The 16,897-nt window shown below is 44.9% G+C and overlaps 2 protein-coding genes across 4 annotated transcripts in view; one reads left to right on the plus strand and one right to left on the minus strand.

Moving 5' to 3' along the window:
* PRMT7 (protein arginine methyltransferase 7) overlaps positions 1-16,897 on the plus strand; it is a 51,172-nt gene that overhangs the window by 17,848 nt on the left and 16,427 nt on the right. For 2 of the 3 annotated variants that reach the window (XM_059904812.1, XM_059904814.1), the window contains exons 5-8: positions 6,542-6,650; positions 11,861-11,973; positions 15,887-16,128; positions 16,326-16,506. In XM_059904812.1, coding sequence (XP_059760795.1) covers positions 6,542-6,650; positions 11,861-11,973; positions 15,887-16,128; positions 16,326-16,506 — 645 coding nt within the window. Of the gene's footprint in view, positions 1-2,978; positions 3,231-6,541; positions 6,651-11,860; positions 11,974-15,886; positions 16,129-16,325; positions 16,507-16,897 lie in introns of those variants that run through there. The other variant, XM_059904813.1, reaches the window with a different exon arrangement.
* LOC132353552 (ras GTPase-activating protein-binding protein 1-like) lies at positions 1,969-3,513 on the minus strand. Its single transcript, XM_059904815.1, has one exon. The coding sequence runs from the start codon at positions 3,440-3,442 to the stop codon at positions 2,063-2,065; it is 1,380 nt and encodes a 459-aa protein (XP_059760798.1). The 5' UTR covers positions 3,443-3,513; the 3' UTR covers positions 1,969-2,062.

The following is a 16,897-nucleotide window of genomic DNA, read 5'->3' on the forward strand; positions in this document are numbered from 1 at the left end:
GTCTGCCATTTCTTTCCTTTAATAAAACATTAAACATATATTATTTTTCTGATAATGTAAATAATACATATCCTTATATGAGATTTGGTAAATATAAAATAAAAATAGTGTGTTAACTATTATCAAAGTTAACTATTGTTAAAATTTTGGTGTATTTTCTTCCAAGCTTTTGGGAAAGGGGGCATGTATTTAAGCACTTTGCCCTACAAAATTTGGTTCATATGGTGATTAAGTTGCAGATAACAAAGTCCCAAAATAACAGTGGCTTAAACAGATAGAAGAAGTTTTTTGCTTTCTCACATGAAGTGTAGAGGTCAGCATTCTGGGTGTTATACCCAGACTCCTTCCAGCTCCCCTGCCACCCCTTGCTTACAGGGTAGCCCTCATGTTTATGGTCTAGAAAGGTAGGCATTTTAGGCTGAGGGAATAACGTGGTGTGTTTGGGGAAGAGTCATCCAGAGTTGTGGCAGAGGGTTGTCGTGGTAGCAAAACCTAGAAAGGTGGATTATAGCTAGACTCTGGAAGACCTGAGTGTCTCAATAAAGACTTTTAACTCTAATATCTTGAGTTAGGTGTTCTTAACCTGAGGTAAGAATAATGGGCTTCAGGTCTCCATAAAAGTTCTGAGAGGGGTGTGTGCATGGGTGCGTGCGATTCTGTACACTTGCCTCAGGATTTCATTAAATTGATTAAGAGCCATTTCTTTGCCTTTGTGGGAGTCTTTGAGCTGATAAAAAGAAATCAGTGTAGGCTCAACTAGATTTTTTTTTTTTTTAATTTTCTTCCAGAAACATTTTAATAAAAATTAGCCATTTCCAAGAAATGCCCACTGCATGCCCACCAATAAAAGGGAACCATAACAAATAGAAAATTTACCATATGGCTATGATTTAAAGAAAAAAAACTAGTGCACACTCAAGCACACCAGCAAAGTCAAATATTAAAGTCACATTCTTTCTTATGGGCTATGATTAGGATTCTGAAGAGACACTGAAATAAAACTTAATGCAAATGCTGAACTATTCAGGTCAAAGAACCTCTACAGAAGCATCTGACCTCAAAGGCATTCCAGTTTGAGACTCAATTTCAGAATAAGGCATAACAAATGAACACAAGACATACAGCGTGAAAGGAGGGATTCTGTAATTCCCAACATACTCTGAACCTGATAGAACAAATCTAGGTTTTTTAAAAATTATTATTTTTCTTTAAACAATCGCCAAGAATGGAATCAAAGATAAATAGAAGGCACAACAGTTTTGCTCTGGTTTTGTGTTATTCAGATTTTTTAAAAAGAAATTTTTTTTTTTTTTACAAATACAAATTAAACATGAAAAAACTACTTCAAAAAAAACCTAACAGTTCAAGAAAAGCTTATCAGTTGCATTCTAGACATTTAAAACCTACTGAACAATTTAAATTTCAGTGGTAAAAACAGTAGGTTTGGGAACTGTTTTGTGACCACGTATCCAAAGAGAAACTCCACTAACACCTTTTATTCAGTTTTTAACCATACCAGAGAGAATCTAAATTGTCAATTTTTCCAACAGCAATTTTTCCACACCAGAAGGTAGTCATGACTCTCAAAGAAGAGACAATTTGGGTTCTTCCTGCCTTAAAAGTGTTTATCAAATCCTGTAATTCTCACAGGCTTTTGAAACATGTAGAAAATAAGTAAGAAATATTCCAGTCAGTGAAACATACCAAATGTAAGTAATAAGCAAGACACATTCCTTTGGGGAAACTGTTAAAAAGAAAACCAGTATGTATATGCAAATGAAACAAGGAAATGCAGTCTTTTTTCTTTTCTTCTTTAAAAATCTGTTTTTCCTAAAATATCATTCCACAAAATGATATGAACTGAAGGACTAAAAGGTGGCGGGGTTGGGGAGAGAGGGAGAAGGAGCACACACCATTAATACAAAAAGTAAAATTGTACAAACATAAGCAGTGTATCATAGACTAGAATCAGATTCCAAGATACCAAAAGTTGGCTGAAGAAATTCACCATTCTGTGGGAGCTAGGGTTTGTACTGCTGCCTGAAGATCGGTGACGAGCAATTCACTGCCTTGGAGCAATGCCCTTTCCCACTCCAAATCCTGGTTTCTGCACCATGCCTCCTCGGGTGGTGCCTGTCATCGCACCACCCAGCCCACCTCGAGGGCCTCCAGGTCCCCGCAGGCGGTTATCTCGGCGATCCCCTTCCTGGGCGGCTTGAGTCTTCTTTTCTTCCACATTCAGGCGGACCTCACCTCTGAACGTGATGGGCCTGTTGCTAAGCACCTTCTGAACAGGCTCAGAATCATCAAACACAATGAACCCAAAATTGGGTAATTTCCCACCGCTGTTAATACGCAGCTCCACCACATTCCCATAATTTTGAAAAAAATCTTTAAGCTCTGATTTGTCCACCTCATGAGGCAGGTTGCTGATAAAGAGCTGGTGACTGTCAGGGTGTCTTACGATTCTTTGGGGTTCAACATCACCTTGCTCACCAGCCTCACAGACTGGTCTAGGTCCCCTCTGGAGAGGAACATTTATTCGCTGTTCTCGAACCCTTTGATCCCTCTGAGGCCTCTGTGGTGGAATTTGAGATTCAGGCTTAGACTCCGGACGAGGCTGTGAAGCTGGTACTTTAACAGCGTGAGGTGGTATCCCAGTAACTGGAACAGCTCCACTGGGTGGAAGGTTCTTGCTGGTCACAGATGCCCAAGAAAAGGTTCTCAAGTCCTTCTGCACTGTCTGGGCTATGTCTGCAGGCGCTGGAGAAGAACTCTTCTGAGCATCCTCAGGAGCAGTTTCTTCCAGTACTGGCTCAGACTTTTCCTCTTGGACTTCAGGCACAGGTTCTTGCTCCGGTTCTGGTTCAGCAACAGGTTCTTCTAAATGTTCTTCTAAGTCATTGCTGACAGTTTGATCATAGGAAGTTCCAAAATCATCAGATACCACCTCAGGTGTCTGCTGTCTTTCTTCAGGTTCCTCTACTTCTTCTTCAGATTCTTCCTGAGGCTCAGTGACAAAGCCACCAAAGACCTCATCTTGGTATCTGAAGATATCATTGTGAACATAGAACTTATTTGCAACAGAGCTCTCAGGAGCAAGGACAGACGTCTGCATGAATCTCCTCAAAGCCTGGTTGTTGTTAGAGAGCAAGCCCATCACCTGGACCACCACACGGTCGTTCAGAGCGGCACGAGCATCGACATGACGGATCTTAGTGTGGCAATTGGTGAAGTTTTGTGACATCACTTTCCTATGGATTTCTTTCTGTCCATAGACTGCATCTGCTGGCTTTCCATTTGAATCCAATCCCGCATGGACATAAGAAGAGTTCTTTCCATAAAACTTGTGTAGCATGTCTGGGGCCTGGTTCAGCAGTGTGTAATACTGTCTCACAAATTCCCGCCCAACCAGCAGGGGACTAGGCTTCTCCATAACCATTGCTTTGGTCGATTCAGCCTGCACGGCTGAGCGGGAGAGGAACAAGCTCTGCTCCACAGCACGGCAAAAACAAAAAACTCAACTAGATTTTATTATCTTTGTAAATGAAGAAACTAAGACCCATAGAGGTTAAAGATATAAGTCCCACAGTTAATAAGTAGGAGAGCTAGACCTGGAGCTTGGTCTTTTTAGTTCCTAATATGGTGCTCACTCCACATTGGTGGCTTTGATGGGAGGGTGTGAGTGTGTGTGAGAGTTAGTTTTCTAGTGTGGGTGTCTAGGGTGGAGGCAGGGTTGCCATTGACTGGTAAGAGGAACTCAGAGGAAGATAACTTACTTTGCAGGAAAGAAAATGCATTTCATTTTGGACGTGTTGAGAATGAGAGAGACAGGTCTTGTGGCAGGAGCCAGTATATATGTGGACTGCTAATTAAAAATATAGGGTGAGAACATATTTTTCGATAGAATTGGTAGGACTGTACTCTTAGGTTTTTCCATATTTTTACATCACTTACCTGGATTTCAAATTCTCTTGCTGCTCTTGCCTGTGACTCTCAGACCCCTTCCGTTTGACTCTTGACATCTTATGGTGGCCTCCCAGTTTTTGTTTAGTGACTACCTGTTTGATCCTCTGGTCTTCCTGTCTGTGGATTGCCCTGTGGTTTCAGCTCTGCCTGAGCTGCATGGCAACAGGAAAGACAGGTCCAGAAGAAAGAGTGAGCGAGAACCTGCTGGTCCCTGTAGATAGAAGTCTGAACCTTGAGAGAGTTGCATATATAGTGGATTTGGGACTCACTTGCTAAAGATGTGACAGGTGAAGCTGGCAGTGTAGGAGGTTGTCCACGGAGAGAGAGTACACTGAAAAGAGCAAACCTTGGAACACGCCTATGTTCAGGGGGCTGAGGGAAGAAGAGTGGCCATAAAGTCAAGTCCAGGCAGACACGAAGAGACCCTAGAGGGTAGGGGGCAGACTGCATAGAAATCGTGAGAAAGAGGGAGTGGTCAGTAGGTGTGGATGTTATAGAGTAGCACTGTCCAATAGAACTTTCTGATGTTGAAAATCTTCTATGGCTCTACTGGCCAGTATGCTGGTCCCTAGCCACATGTGGCAGCTGAGCACTTGAAATGTGACTAGTAGGCCCGAGGAACTGAATTTTTGAATTTTATTCAGTTTTAATTTACATTTAAATAGCTACATATGGCTACTGTATTAGCGCAGGTGTAGAAATTGAGCAGGATGAGGACTGAGAAAGCTGTGGGTTGGCAACTAGGAGGTTATTGGTGACCCGCCTTTAGGTGATATTTTCAGGAGAATAAGGTTGAGGAATGGATGGAATATAAGAAATCACAGACATTGACTGTACGCTTCTCTTTTAGTACACTTGAAAAGGAAGGAATATTTGGGGAAGGTGCATTGGTTACAGTGATTTCTGTGGCAAATGCCTTGAAAACAAAGCATGGTCCTGGCTTCCTCTCTTTCTCCTTTTTAAGGGCAAAAAGAACTTTCCCAGGAATCTCTAGCAGACCTCTCTTTAGGTATCATTGGCCAGAATAAGGTTAAATGCCATTTAACTTACCTCATTGACCTTAGACCAGACAGGTGCACCACTTGAAAGAAGGTCAGTTCCCCAAACTGATTTGAGGGCGGGGGGAGGACACAGAATGATGTTGGGAATTCAGCTTCAGGGTTCATTCCAGATAATGTTGGGGTGAGTTCTTGAGTTCTTGGTGGCTGAGGAGGAGGCTGTGAATGACAGAGCCTGAAGGGTCAGTGGAGGAGATGAATGATAAGTCATGAGGCAGGAGGACTGAGAGGATGGTGTGAGCTTGTGATACTTTTGGGTTGGAGGTAAACTGATTGGTGAGAACTGAGGGTTTGAGGCCCTCAAACTATGAACACATCAAAACCATCAAGCCAGAGCCTAGAAATAATTTGAAACAGATTGTGAAGATTTTTTTTCCTAGCTGAGCACATATGCATTCTTTATGGAAGAATATAGCATTTCCCTTTTGATTATAATAAAAGAAATACATGATCATGGCAGAAAATATGGGTGATGCAGAAAAGGTCTTAGAAAAAAATGGAAATCTTGTCATCGTGACCAGACACTTTATCATTTTCAAAAATTTCCTCTCTCTGTGTGTGGCCGCGTGTGCATCTGTATGTTTTATGCAGTGACGTGGTTGGAGCTGTGCAATCTAAATTGGGCAGGCTGGAAAGTAAGAGTTGGAGAAACTTATGTTTAGGGACATGTGAAGGGTTCAGGGAAGACTTCTGTAGGGGGGGGGATTTGTGTTGCCCTGGAAAGTTGGGTTTGCTTTGGCAGGTGGGGGTAGGGCAGGGAAGACTCAGGCTTGCCTCCTGCACAATGAGGACATCCGCGTGGCTGTAGCATTGGTTGTGTGTGTGTGAGTGTGTGTGTGTGTGTGTATCGGGTGGAGGGTGTGGGAGGGGAGTAAGGCTGGGTAAAGTAAGGTGGTCCACAGTTTGGAAGGCCTCAAATACCGTGAGAAAACACAGGCTGTGTTCTGCTAGCAGTAGGGATTTGAGACAGTTTTAAGCAGGAGGGTAACCTGCTCGCACTTAACATCTACTACAGTTACAGTCTCACTTTCCTCTAGGGAGCACATACACTTCCTGTCCCAGGTCACAGATCATGGTTTCGTGAGGCAAGTCCCCTTCCTGGTTCCCTCTAGCATAGCACTGACACCTGCCATCCTTACTAAGTAGTGCAGCCTCCTTGGGAGCCCCCTGCGTCCCTCCTGTGCCTGGCATGTAATGGGAAGGCCCAGCTGCAAGTTAAACCCAGCGCAATCTCATCCTTTTGTATTCATTTCCAAGACACACGTTTGGAGAAGTATTTAAGTTACATAGATGAAGTCTTGTTTATTTATCAGATGAACCCAAATCAGCCCAATGAAGTATTTTGCCTGTATCAAATGGTAACAAAGGTACATTTTGTGTATTCAGGAAGAAATTCTGTAGTGGAGGCCTCTTTTACTTCAAGTCATAGGACCAGAATCAAGGCATATCTTGGGTTTTAGGATGTTATTTAATTTATTGCTCATTTTTACTTGGGTTTTGTCTCTAATTTTTAGGTTTTCAAACCTATGGCTGATGCTGCTGTGAAGATTGTGGAGAAAAATGGCTTCGGTGATAAGATTAAGATTATCAACAAGCATTCCACTGAGGTGACCATAGGGCCAGGTAAGATCAACACATCCTGTGTCAAAAGCTTTACTTGCTCTTGTAGGAGAGAGGAAAAGGTTTATTCCAGTTTGTGGAATAGATGTACCCTGGTAACCACAGAGACTGGGGCCTCTCCATGTGCTGATCTGAAGATAAGTACTCTGCTTTTCTGTTAGTTTATTTCTCTACTAGTTGAAACAAATCAGGAATGAGTAAACCAGAGCTAATCAAGTATAAGAGTGGTGATGCAAACAAATGAAACCTGTTGCTTAAGCAAGTTGGAATTCTTATGTGGTTCAATTTATCTGAGTTTTGAGTTTTATCAGACAGAGGTAAAACTTAAGTTGATAGTAGAAAGAGGTTTGCTTAGTTCCGATATCCTGTCTCAGTATCCAGTGTGAGAGATTTGCCTGTGTAGCTTGGTCTCTCCAGGTTTTCAGAATATTTTTTATAGTTTAGGAATTTGTATCAGACTTCTAACATTTCACATGCCACTGATACCGGAGGAGCACAGTGGAAAGATTTACAAGAAGCTTCTAGGGAGACTTCCCTGGTGGCACAGTGGTTAAGAATCTGCCTGCCAATGCAGCGGACACAGGTTCAAACCCTGGTCCAGGAAGATCCCACATGCCACGGAGCAACTAAACCCGTGTGCCACAACTACTGAGCCTGTGCTCTAGACCCCACGAACCACAACTACTGAGCCCGTGAGCCACAATTACCGAGCCTGTGTGCCACAACTACTGAAGCCTGTACACCTAGAGCCCGTGCTCCGCAACAAGAGAAGCCACTGCAATGAGAAGCTCGTGCACTACAACGAAGAGTAGCCCCCGCTTGCCACAACTAGAGAAAGCCCGCAACTAGAGAAAGCCTGTGTGCAGCAATGAAGACCCAATGCAGCCATAAATAAATAAATAAATAAATAAATAAATTTATTTATTTAAAGGAAAAAAGAAAAGAAGCATCTACCTAAAGTCAACATTTTTCTCCCATTTGAAAATCATATTTTTTATGGAGAATCGGAAACATTTACAAAAGAAGGGATTAGTATACCCTGTATTTATTTTTAAAGCGTAACATACATATAGAAGAGTGCACAGATCATCCCATTTTTAATCAACATTATTGAGGTATAATTCATGTAAAGTAGATACACCCATTTGAAGTGTATAGTTTGAGTTTTAACAAATGTAAACACACTTGTAACCACTTCCACCATCAAGATACTAGAATGTCTCCATCACGCTCAAAGAGATTCCTCATGACTCTTCGCAGTCATTCCCCCCCGTATCCCTGGCCCTAGGCACCCACTGATCTGCTTTCTTCAATATAGATTAGATTGGCCTTTTCTAGAATTTTGAATAAGTGAAATTGTACAGTGTATACTCTTTTGTGCCTGCTTTCTTTTCTGTAGCACAGTGCTTTTGAGTTTTGTCCACAGTGTTTTATGTAAAAAGCATTCATTTCCTTCTGTTACTGAGCAGCACTCCATGTGTGTACATCCCATAATCCGTTCATCCCTTCACCTATTGATGGACATGAGTAGTTTCTTGGATGGGTCTTTGGGTTCACTGATCTTTTCTTTTGTGGTGTTTGATCTGCTGTCAAGCATATCTAGTGAACTTTTCATTTCTGATACTGTATTTTTCATCTCTGAAAGTTCCCTTTGATTCTTTTTTACAACTCCCGTTGTTCTATATGTTCATGTGTTCCTTTAAATAGTTAACATATTTATATTAGCTGTTTTAACATCCTTCTTTTCCACTGCCTCTCTCTGTCTTCTCTGGGTTTGTTCTATTGACTAATATTTATCCTGGTTTTGGGTCCTGTTTTCCTTCTTTGTGTGTCTAGTAATTTTTATTTGAAGGTTGTGTATATTGGGAGATTGGCATTGCTAAGTGCTGAGTTTTGTTTTCTTCCCTTAAAAGCTTTGTCTGGCATGCAGTTGGGTTTCTTGCAGATCAGTTTGATCCTTTCAAGGCTTGTTTTTAAGCTTTGTTGGAGCAGGGTTAGAATAGCTTTAAGACAGGGTTTCTCAACTGCAGCACTGTTGACATTTTGAGCCTGATAATTCTTTGCTGGGAGAGTTGTCCTGTGCATTGTGGGATGTTTACCACTGGCCTCTAACCGGTAGAAGCCCATAGCACCTCCCTCCCCCACACCATTTGTGTCAACAAAAAATGTCTCCAGACATTGCCAAATGTGCCAGGTGTGTGTAGGGGGGTGGGGGCAAAGCTCCCCCTATTGAGAACCCTTGTTCTAAGCCTGCTTTAGCCACACTAGTACAGCGTGACCTTTCTGGGGTCTCTGCTGAGTGCCTGGGCGCTGGCTAATCAGAACTAGAATGTTTCTTAGTCCTCTGAGCTCTGGCAGTTGTTCACCTTATAGCTACATGGTCATCCTTTGCCCAGCCTTCTAGAGGCTTAGCCTGTGTGTGTGTGACTATAGTCAGCAAGAGACATGAGGGGAACCCTCTGCAGATTTCTGAAGCCCTTTTTCTGTGTAACTTCCTGTCCGGCTCTCTCCCTGAAGTGTAGCCTCCTCCACTCCCTTGAACGCTTTGCTGTCTCCTTATTCAGCAAGACACTTTGCTTGGCCTCTCACTCTGTGTACCGAGTACCATGGTCTGGAAAGTGCCTGCTGGCTGGAAGCCAGGGCAGTAGTAGAGGTCACTTTGTTTCCCATTGTTCAACGTCTAAAACCACTTGTTTCATATATTTTGCCAGGTTTTCTAGTTGATTATGGTGGTGGATAAGTCTGATCCCAGTTACTCCATTTTGGCCCGAGATCTTGAGAGCACGGAGACTCACCTGCCGAGCAGCCTTTGCCGTGTCACTCATCTGTGCTCTGCCCTGTGCCTCCTCCAGGCTGTGTGTTGTTCACGCCAGGCCCCTCATGTTTCTTAATATTTTTCTATGTAGTGCTTATGACTGCAATAATGAAGTAATTATGTAATTATGTATTTAATGTCTGTATCCCCACACAGCTGAAGCATCCTGAGCTCATGGACTGTGTAGTCTTATTAATTATTCCATTCCATAACTGGGCACAGGGCCTGGCACATGAAAGAATTCAGTCATATTTGTTTAGTGAGTAGATTGTTAGCTTTGCTTGGTCCTTAACCCCTTGTAAATGGGACTTTGTTTCTACTTCTTCAACTTGACAAGTGGCTTCCTCACTGCCCGGGCTGATGGTCTTTTCCCTGCTTTACAAACACTGCAGCTTTGGTACTTCTGCCATTCAGTCCTTCTGAAAACTTTCCCTTCCCAGGCCTCAGTGACATCTCCCAGTCTTGGTTCTCCTTTGCAGCTTCGTTTTTGCTCCCAAATGCATATTTCCAAGCTTGTGTTCTGAGCCCTTTTAAAAAATGGCGTCTGAGTTTGTTGCCTGGTCTCCAGAGATGGATTACATGCTGAGACGTGTAGCAGCCGACTTGGGGTGGCATTTATTCATTCATCCAGTCATTTGGGGAAGACTTCTGAGGCACCTGGGGTAACTGCCCCTCCTCTGGCTCCCCCTGCACCCTCTGTACCCTTCTACATTAGTACTCACAGGCTCTCAAAAAGTATTTGTTGAAATTCATTAGATCATAAAGCTTTATTTTTGAAGCAGATTTGGGCAATAAATCATTTTAAGTTACATAATTGGCTTAAAAATTAGTCAGAAGGTAGAATTGGTAGGGCTTGGTGATTGATTAGATGTAGGGTGACAAAAGGGAGGAATCAAGAACTTAGCTAACATTTGCTGACTGTTACTGGGCGCTCGGCGTTGTTCTCGGCACTGGGGTGCAATGGTGAACAGGCCAGTCAGGGTTCTGGTTCTCCTGGAGCTGGTCAGTGATGCCCAGGTTTCAGGACTGTGTGACTGGTGGTGCCGTTCATTGAGAAGAAGTGTTGGACAGAGAAGCAGGTGTGTGCAAGTGGGGTGGTTGGCTTAGTATGGGACAGTGTATTTCAGTTGCAGTTTGGCATGATATCAGAGAGGATGGGCAGTGACCCGGGAGGGTGGTCTCTGTGCCAGGAGGCAGAAGTTTCTTCTCAGCCTCCTTTCACGTTGTGCTGCCATTGAGAACACGTGTACTTCATAGGAACTGGATAGGTTTTACCTTTGTTATTTGAAACACCACCAGGTGAAGCAGATCTTGTAACCTACCACTCTTTTACAGATGAGGTGACTTATGGTCAGGACTGAGGGTTTAAGGCTAGAAAGTGGGATCCAGGCCCAGCTCTCTATGACTCAAGGTTCAAGCTCTCTCCACTGCGTCCTTCTTTGAACCTCTTAATGCTGCTCTTTTCTTGCTTCATCTGTGATACTTGTCTTCTGTGTAGGGAAGATGAGTGGGCTTTGTCAGATTGTAATTCATGAGCCATTAGGAGTGTTTACAGTTAATTCTCCATGATGAATACCCCTTCCAAAGTCAGTTTTATCTCGCCTCATTAAAAATTGTAATTGTAGAAGTAACATTACATTATATTATAGAGGTTTAAAAAATAGAGTTAACAGAAAGACCTTCCATAATCCTACTGTCCTTAAAAAAACTGTTATTTGGGGGATTGTTTGGTAGCAAGAAACTAACTTGATTAAGCGGGATTTAGTGTAAGGAACTGGGGTTTCTGAATCCTGGATCTCAGTTGTATCATTGAGTATCAGTGGAATCAGCCTCTCTCTTGCTTTAGTTTTCTCCCCCTCTCTGCAGCCTAGAAATATCTGAAGTACCAGCATTCAGTTTTTGCTTTTCAAATAATTTTTGCTAATTTAATAGTTAATAGTTTAATTGTTTGTATCTCTCTAATTGCTAATAAGAATGAAAATTTCTTCATATATTTGATTGATTTGCTTTCTATTTTGAACTGTTTATTTGTATTTTTGCCTGGTTTTCTTCTTGGGTGTTTGTAGTTTTCTGATCAGTTTTACAAGTCCCTTGCAATATTAAACACACAGAAAAATTGATAGGGTAGTATGCTGAACACCCATGTTCTCTTAACCAAGACTTAGTCACTCGTTAGCATTTTGATGTGTACATGTTATGTCAATGTGGATTTTAGTTTATTTTTTTTGGCTGAACCGTTGAAAAGTCAGTTGCAGACATGATGACACGTCTAAATACTTCAGCATATGTATGTGCTTTCAATTTTAGTGACCTATTAACCTTTTATCTTTTACATATTTGCTGTAAATATTTGTTCCAATCTGTTGCTTGCTTCTGACTCTTTCCTTTTGTTTCTCAGATGGTGACATGCCATGTCGTGCCAACATCCTGATCACGGAGCTGTTTGACACGGAACTGATTGGGGAGGGAGCACTGCCCTCCTATGAACACGCACACAGGCATCTCGTGCAGGTAGGGGACTGAGGGCCTCCTTCGGGCAAATTGCTGTGATCTCAGTTGACTCACACAGCTCTCGTTGACTCTCTCGTAGAGCACGCTCTACGTAGCCCGAGCCCTCAGTACCTCTCTGTACACCTTAGGGCACCTTTTGATTCCTACGAGATTCTGATTGTCCTCAATTATGACTTCTGTGCCTCTTGAATGCCAAGTCTTAGTAGGTTAGAGTCAAAAGACTAGAAACTGTCTTCAAATTCAATTCAGCAAACATTCTTTGAATGTCACCTGTGTGTAAGGTGTTCTAGCATCCAGGGAGAAGTATAAGCCATTCTTCTTGCTTCTACATCCACACTAGTCAGCAGTGGTAAGGACTTGATGGGCCAAATGGAGAGGTAGGCAGAAGCACCACTGACATTTGGTTTAGGGCTGGTGGAAAAGGTCAAGGGTCAGGAAGGAGATGAGGACATGTGTGGAGAGGGTGGAATTTGGAAAGGCACTGAGGAAAAGGAGAGATGTCCCAGGTGGAGGACCTGTTTGGTAGGTCAGTGGGAACACCAGCCTAAGGTGCTTGTAAGCTTATGTGGAGAATGGGGTAGAGGATAGAAGACCGTGAATGCCAGGCTGTTCCAGATGAAGGAGTTTGGGTGGTGATAATCTTTGGCTATTTTTTTTTTTTTAGTAAATTTGTTTGTTTTTATTTTTGGCTGTGTTGGGTCTTCGTTGCAGTGCGCAGGCTTTTCTCTAGTTGCGGTGAGCGGGGGCCACTCTTCGTTGCGGTGCACAGGCTTCTCATTGCAGTGGCTTCTCTTGTTGTGGAGCATGGGCTCTAGGCACGCAGGCTTCAGTAGTTGTGGCACACAGGCTCAGTAGTTGGGGCTTGCGGGCTCTAGAGTGCAGGCTCAGTAGTTGTGGTGCACGGGCTTAGCTGCTCAGCAGCATGTGGAATCTTCCCAGGCCAGGGCTTGACCTGTGTCCCTTGCATTGGCAGGCAGATTCTTAACCACTGTGCCACCAGGGAAGCCCCGACAGTTGTTTTGAGAAAGGAGAGATATGCTGAAAATGTTAGCTCAGAGTTGTTGGTCTTGCTTTTTTATGAACATAAACTGGGAGGTGGAGACTCAGAGGCAAAGGCCGGCTGGGGAGGTGTGAGTGTTTGCTGCTTCTGCTGGCACCTGCCATGTGGGCACTGTTCACATGAGCCCGTAACTGTCTTAGCCCGGGATTCTTCGAGGGGTACTTAGTACCCCTGGAGTGAGGAAGGGGGCTCCTTCCAAGGCATTTGAGGCCAGCGTCCACATTACTCATGTGGTCAGCATGTGATGGTGATCGTTCTCCAGCTCCCCATCCTGCGTGAGATGTCTCGTCGTCTCCAAAATGCAAAATTCTTCCTAGTAACTTTGGTAGAAATTATTTCTATTTCTCTACATTAAAACCATCAATTAGATGAATCCCTGAAATAGAGAACAAGGATATTTAGAATTAATGTTGTCCAATTTGTCTTTCTCTAGTTCATGTAGTAATTAAAGGCGCACTGGCAGCCGTCCTCAGCTTCCTCTCCCAGCTGGCCCGTAGCAGCCGGCTGTGCACTGTCCACTCTGATCCCTGTCCCCATCTGCCCAGCCTGAGCCTCAGCTTGAAGGAGCTATGGCGGCACACAGTCTCCATTACCGTGTCCCTTTTCCTGCCACATTGGAGGTCATGGAACTGGGATGCTGGAGTGTCTGACAGTCCATGTGGTATTGCAGTGACCCAGGAATTGATCTCAGAAGACACATTTATTGGTGCCTTCATTTTGCAGGGCCCTTTTCTGAGTACCAAGAATACGAGGGTGAGCTCCTGGGGAGGCAGGTAGGTGGGCAGGTGGTCACAGTACAGTTTGAGGTCCACGCTGATGGTGGTCGGTGGGGTGAGGTCCTGCCCACTCTGGTGGGAGAAGTCGGGGAGGTCGGGGAAGATGAAGCATGAGCTGAGTCAGTCTTGAGAGTGAGCAGGGTTTGGCCTGGCAGCTGGGGGGAGTCGCGGCAGAGGAGGTCAGCCTGCACAAAGATGTGAAGATGAGTCAGATTATGGGTGTGTGGGAGGCAGGGTAAGAGAGAAGGCTGAAGGGCTGGGCAGGGCCTGACCAAGAAGGGCCCCTGTGCTCCAGAAGGCAATGTGGTAGCTCAGAAGGGTTTTTTTTTTTTTTTTTATAGGTGTACAACTTTTTTTTTTCCCCAGATTTTTTATGTTTTTGGTTTTTTAAAAAAATTTTTATTTATTATTTATTTATTATTTTTATTTTTGGCTGCGTTGGGTCTTCGTTTCTGTGCGAGGGCTTTCTCCAGTTGCGGCAAGTGGGAGCCACTTTTCATCGTGGCGCGCGGGCCTCTCACTATCGCGGCCTCTCTTGTTGCGGAGCACAGGCTCCAGACGCTCAGGCTCAGTAGTTGTGGCTCACGGGCCCAGTTGCTCCGCGGCATGTGGGATCTTCCCAGACCAGGGCTCGAACCCGTGTCCCCTGCGTTGGCAGGCAGATTCTCAACCACTGCGCCACCAGGGAAGCCCCACTCAGAAGGGTTTTAAGCAGAGGATCTGTGTCAGATTTACGCAGGCAGGCATGTGGAGAGCAGCTGGGGTGCAGCACTGGAGGCAGGAAGACTAGTTAGAAGGTGGCTGGAGTTGTCCAGGTGCTGGGCTGAGGTAGGCCTTAGTCAGGGCCATAGAAATGGAACCCAGAGAGGTAGACTCGGGGAGGAGGAAGGTGGTCAAGGACTCCTGTTACTTAGATGTGGAGGCATGGAGGATGATGCCAGGGTTTGAGGTGTAGGTGACTGGCTTGGATGGTGGAGCTCCCTGTTGACTGGGAGGAGGACCAGGCCTGGGAAGGTGGGGGAGAGGTGAAGGTGACTTGTTTGGTTTAGACAGACTTTGAGCTGAGGGTCAGCCAAGTAGAGAGGACTAGGAGGCATTTGGTACATGTATTTGGTAAATGAAGATGGAGTGCTTGAGGTCAAACGGGAGAGTACACGGTGGGAGAAAAAGATGGTCCAGACCAGGTCTCTGGGGAATCCTCGCTGTGAGGGATGGGCAGGGGAAGCACAGCTTTGTGAAGGAGACAGAGTGGGAGAGCAGTGCTTCTCATCCAGAGCTGTGTCTGGAGACAGTTTTGATGTCACAACTGAGAGGTGGTGCTACTGTCATCTCGTGGGTAGAGGCCAGGGATGTTACCAAACATCCCACAATGCACAGAGCAGCCCCCACAGTAAAGGATCACCTGATCCAAAAGGTCACTAGTGCTGAGGTAGAGAAACCCTGTGCTTGTGCTTTCTGTGTGGTAGCAGCTGTGAGTGTCCTCTTCATGGCTGGGCCCCTAGTGCCTGGCGTGTAGAGCGTGTTGGATGAATGAGGCAGAAGGGAAATTGGATGAGGGACTGCAGCCAAAGCCAAGTGAGGAGAGTGGTCGGCAGTGCCAGGTGAGGCCAGGAGGTCAGGTCGGTTGAGGGTGGACACTTGTCCACTGGGCTGTGCAGTAAGAAGGTTCTGGTGTCTGGGTGAGAGCTACACTGAAGGGAAGCTTGGAGCTCAGTGCCAGGATTACTGCTTAGCAGGAAGACTTAGGCTCTTTCTTCACAGTTGGTGTGGGAGTTAATCAGCATGATGACAGTTAAGGTTTATTTTTGAAATATTCAGGAGTGTCAGGTAGCTAGGAACTTACCTGACATAAGTCGTCCTAGGCATAATGTGTATTCTTTCTGAAATCTGGTTTCTTCTGTTCCCAAGGGCATTGGCTGAAAACAGTTCACTGTCCTAATAGTGATAAGGCATTAGATGTTACTAAACCTGCCTAATATTAGGGAATAAATCTCTTTTGCTCAATGGGAATTACTGTGGGTCAATGTAACTGGTTATTTTTTTGTTCTTTTGTTTTACTTTTTTAATATAAACTTAGGAAAATTGTGAGGCAGTGCCTCACAGAGCAACCGTCTACGCGCAGCTGGTGGAGTCCAGGAGGATGTGGTCATGGAACAAGCTGTTTCCCATCCGTGTTCAGACCAGCCTTGGAGAGCAAGTCATCGTCCCCCCCTTGGAACTGGAGAGGTGTCCTGGCGCGCCCTCTGTCTACGACATTCAGCTGAACCAGGTGTCTCTCACTGACTTCACTGTCCTCAGCGACGTGCTGCCTATGTTCAGGTACCAAGGAGCCACCCAGGGTCGTGGTGTTTGGAGACACTTGGTGAATTGCGGTCTTTGGCAGTTCTTTTTGAGTTCATTTTGACATCAGGAGTCCATTGCAAACAAGTCTCATTGCTGGTGAGGTCACCATAAATGCTTAAAGATGGAGTGTGTGAGCTTAAAATATGCTTCAGTTCCTGAATATTCTTCCACAGTGTGGACTTCAGCAAGCAAGTCAGTAGCTCAGCAGCCTCCCATAGCAGGCAGTTTGAACCTCTGGCATCTGGCCAAGCTCAGGTGGTTCTCTCCTGGTGGGATATTGAAATGGACCCTGAGGGGAAGATCAAGTGCACCATGGCCCCCTTCTGGGCACACTCGGATCCAGAGGAGCTCCAGGTAAGAGGCAGGAGCTGAGCACGTGTTCGTGGAAATCAGGAAACTTGTCCACTTTTGGTCCTGGGAAAGGAGCATGTTGAATCTTAGATTCCTAAGAATTTAGGGCTTCCCTGGTGGCGCAGTGGTTGGGAGTCCGCCTGCCAATTCAGGGGACATGGGTTCGAGACCTGGTCCGGGAAGATCCCACATGCCATGAGGCAACTAAGCCCGTGCACCACAACTACTGAGCCTGCGCTCCAGAGCCCGCGAGCCACAACTACTGAAGCCCAAGCGCCTAGAGCCTGTGCTCTGCAACAAGAGAAGCCACCGCAATGAGAAGCCTGCGCACCACAATGAAGAGTAGCCCCAGCTTTCCTCAACTAGAGAAAAACCTGCACGCAGCAACGAAGAC

This window comes from Balaenoptera ricei, chromosome 19, assembly GCF_028023285.1.
Source record: "Balaenoptera ricei isolate mBalRic1 chromosome 19, mBalRic1.hap2, whole genome shotgun sequence".
Taxonomy (NCBI): domain Eukaryota; kingdom Metazoa; phylum Chordata; class Mammalia; order Artiodactyla; family Balaenopteridae; genus Balaenoptera; species Balaenoptera ricei.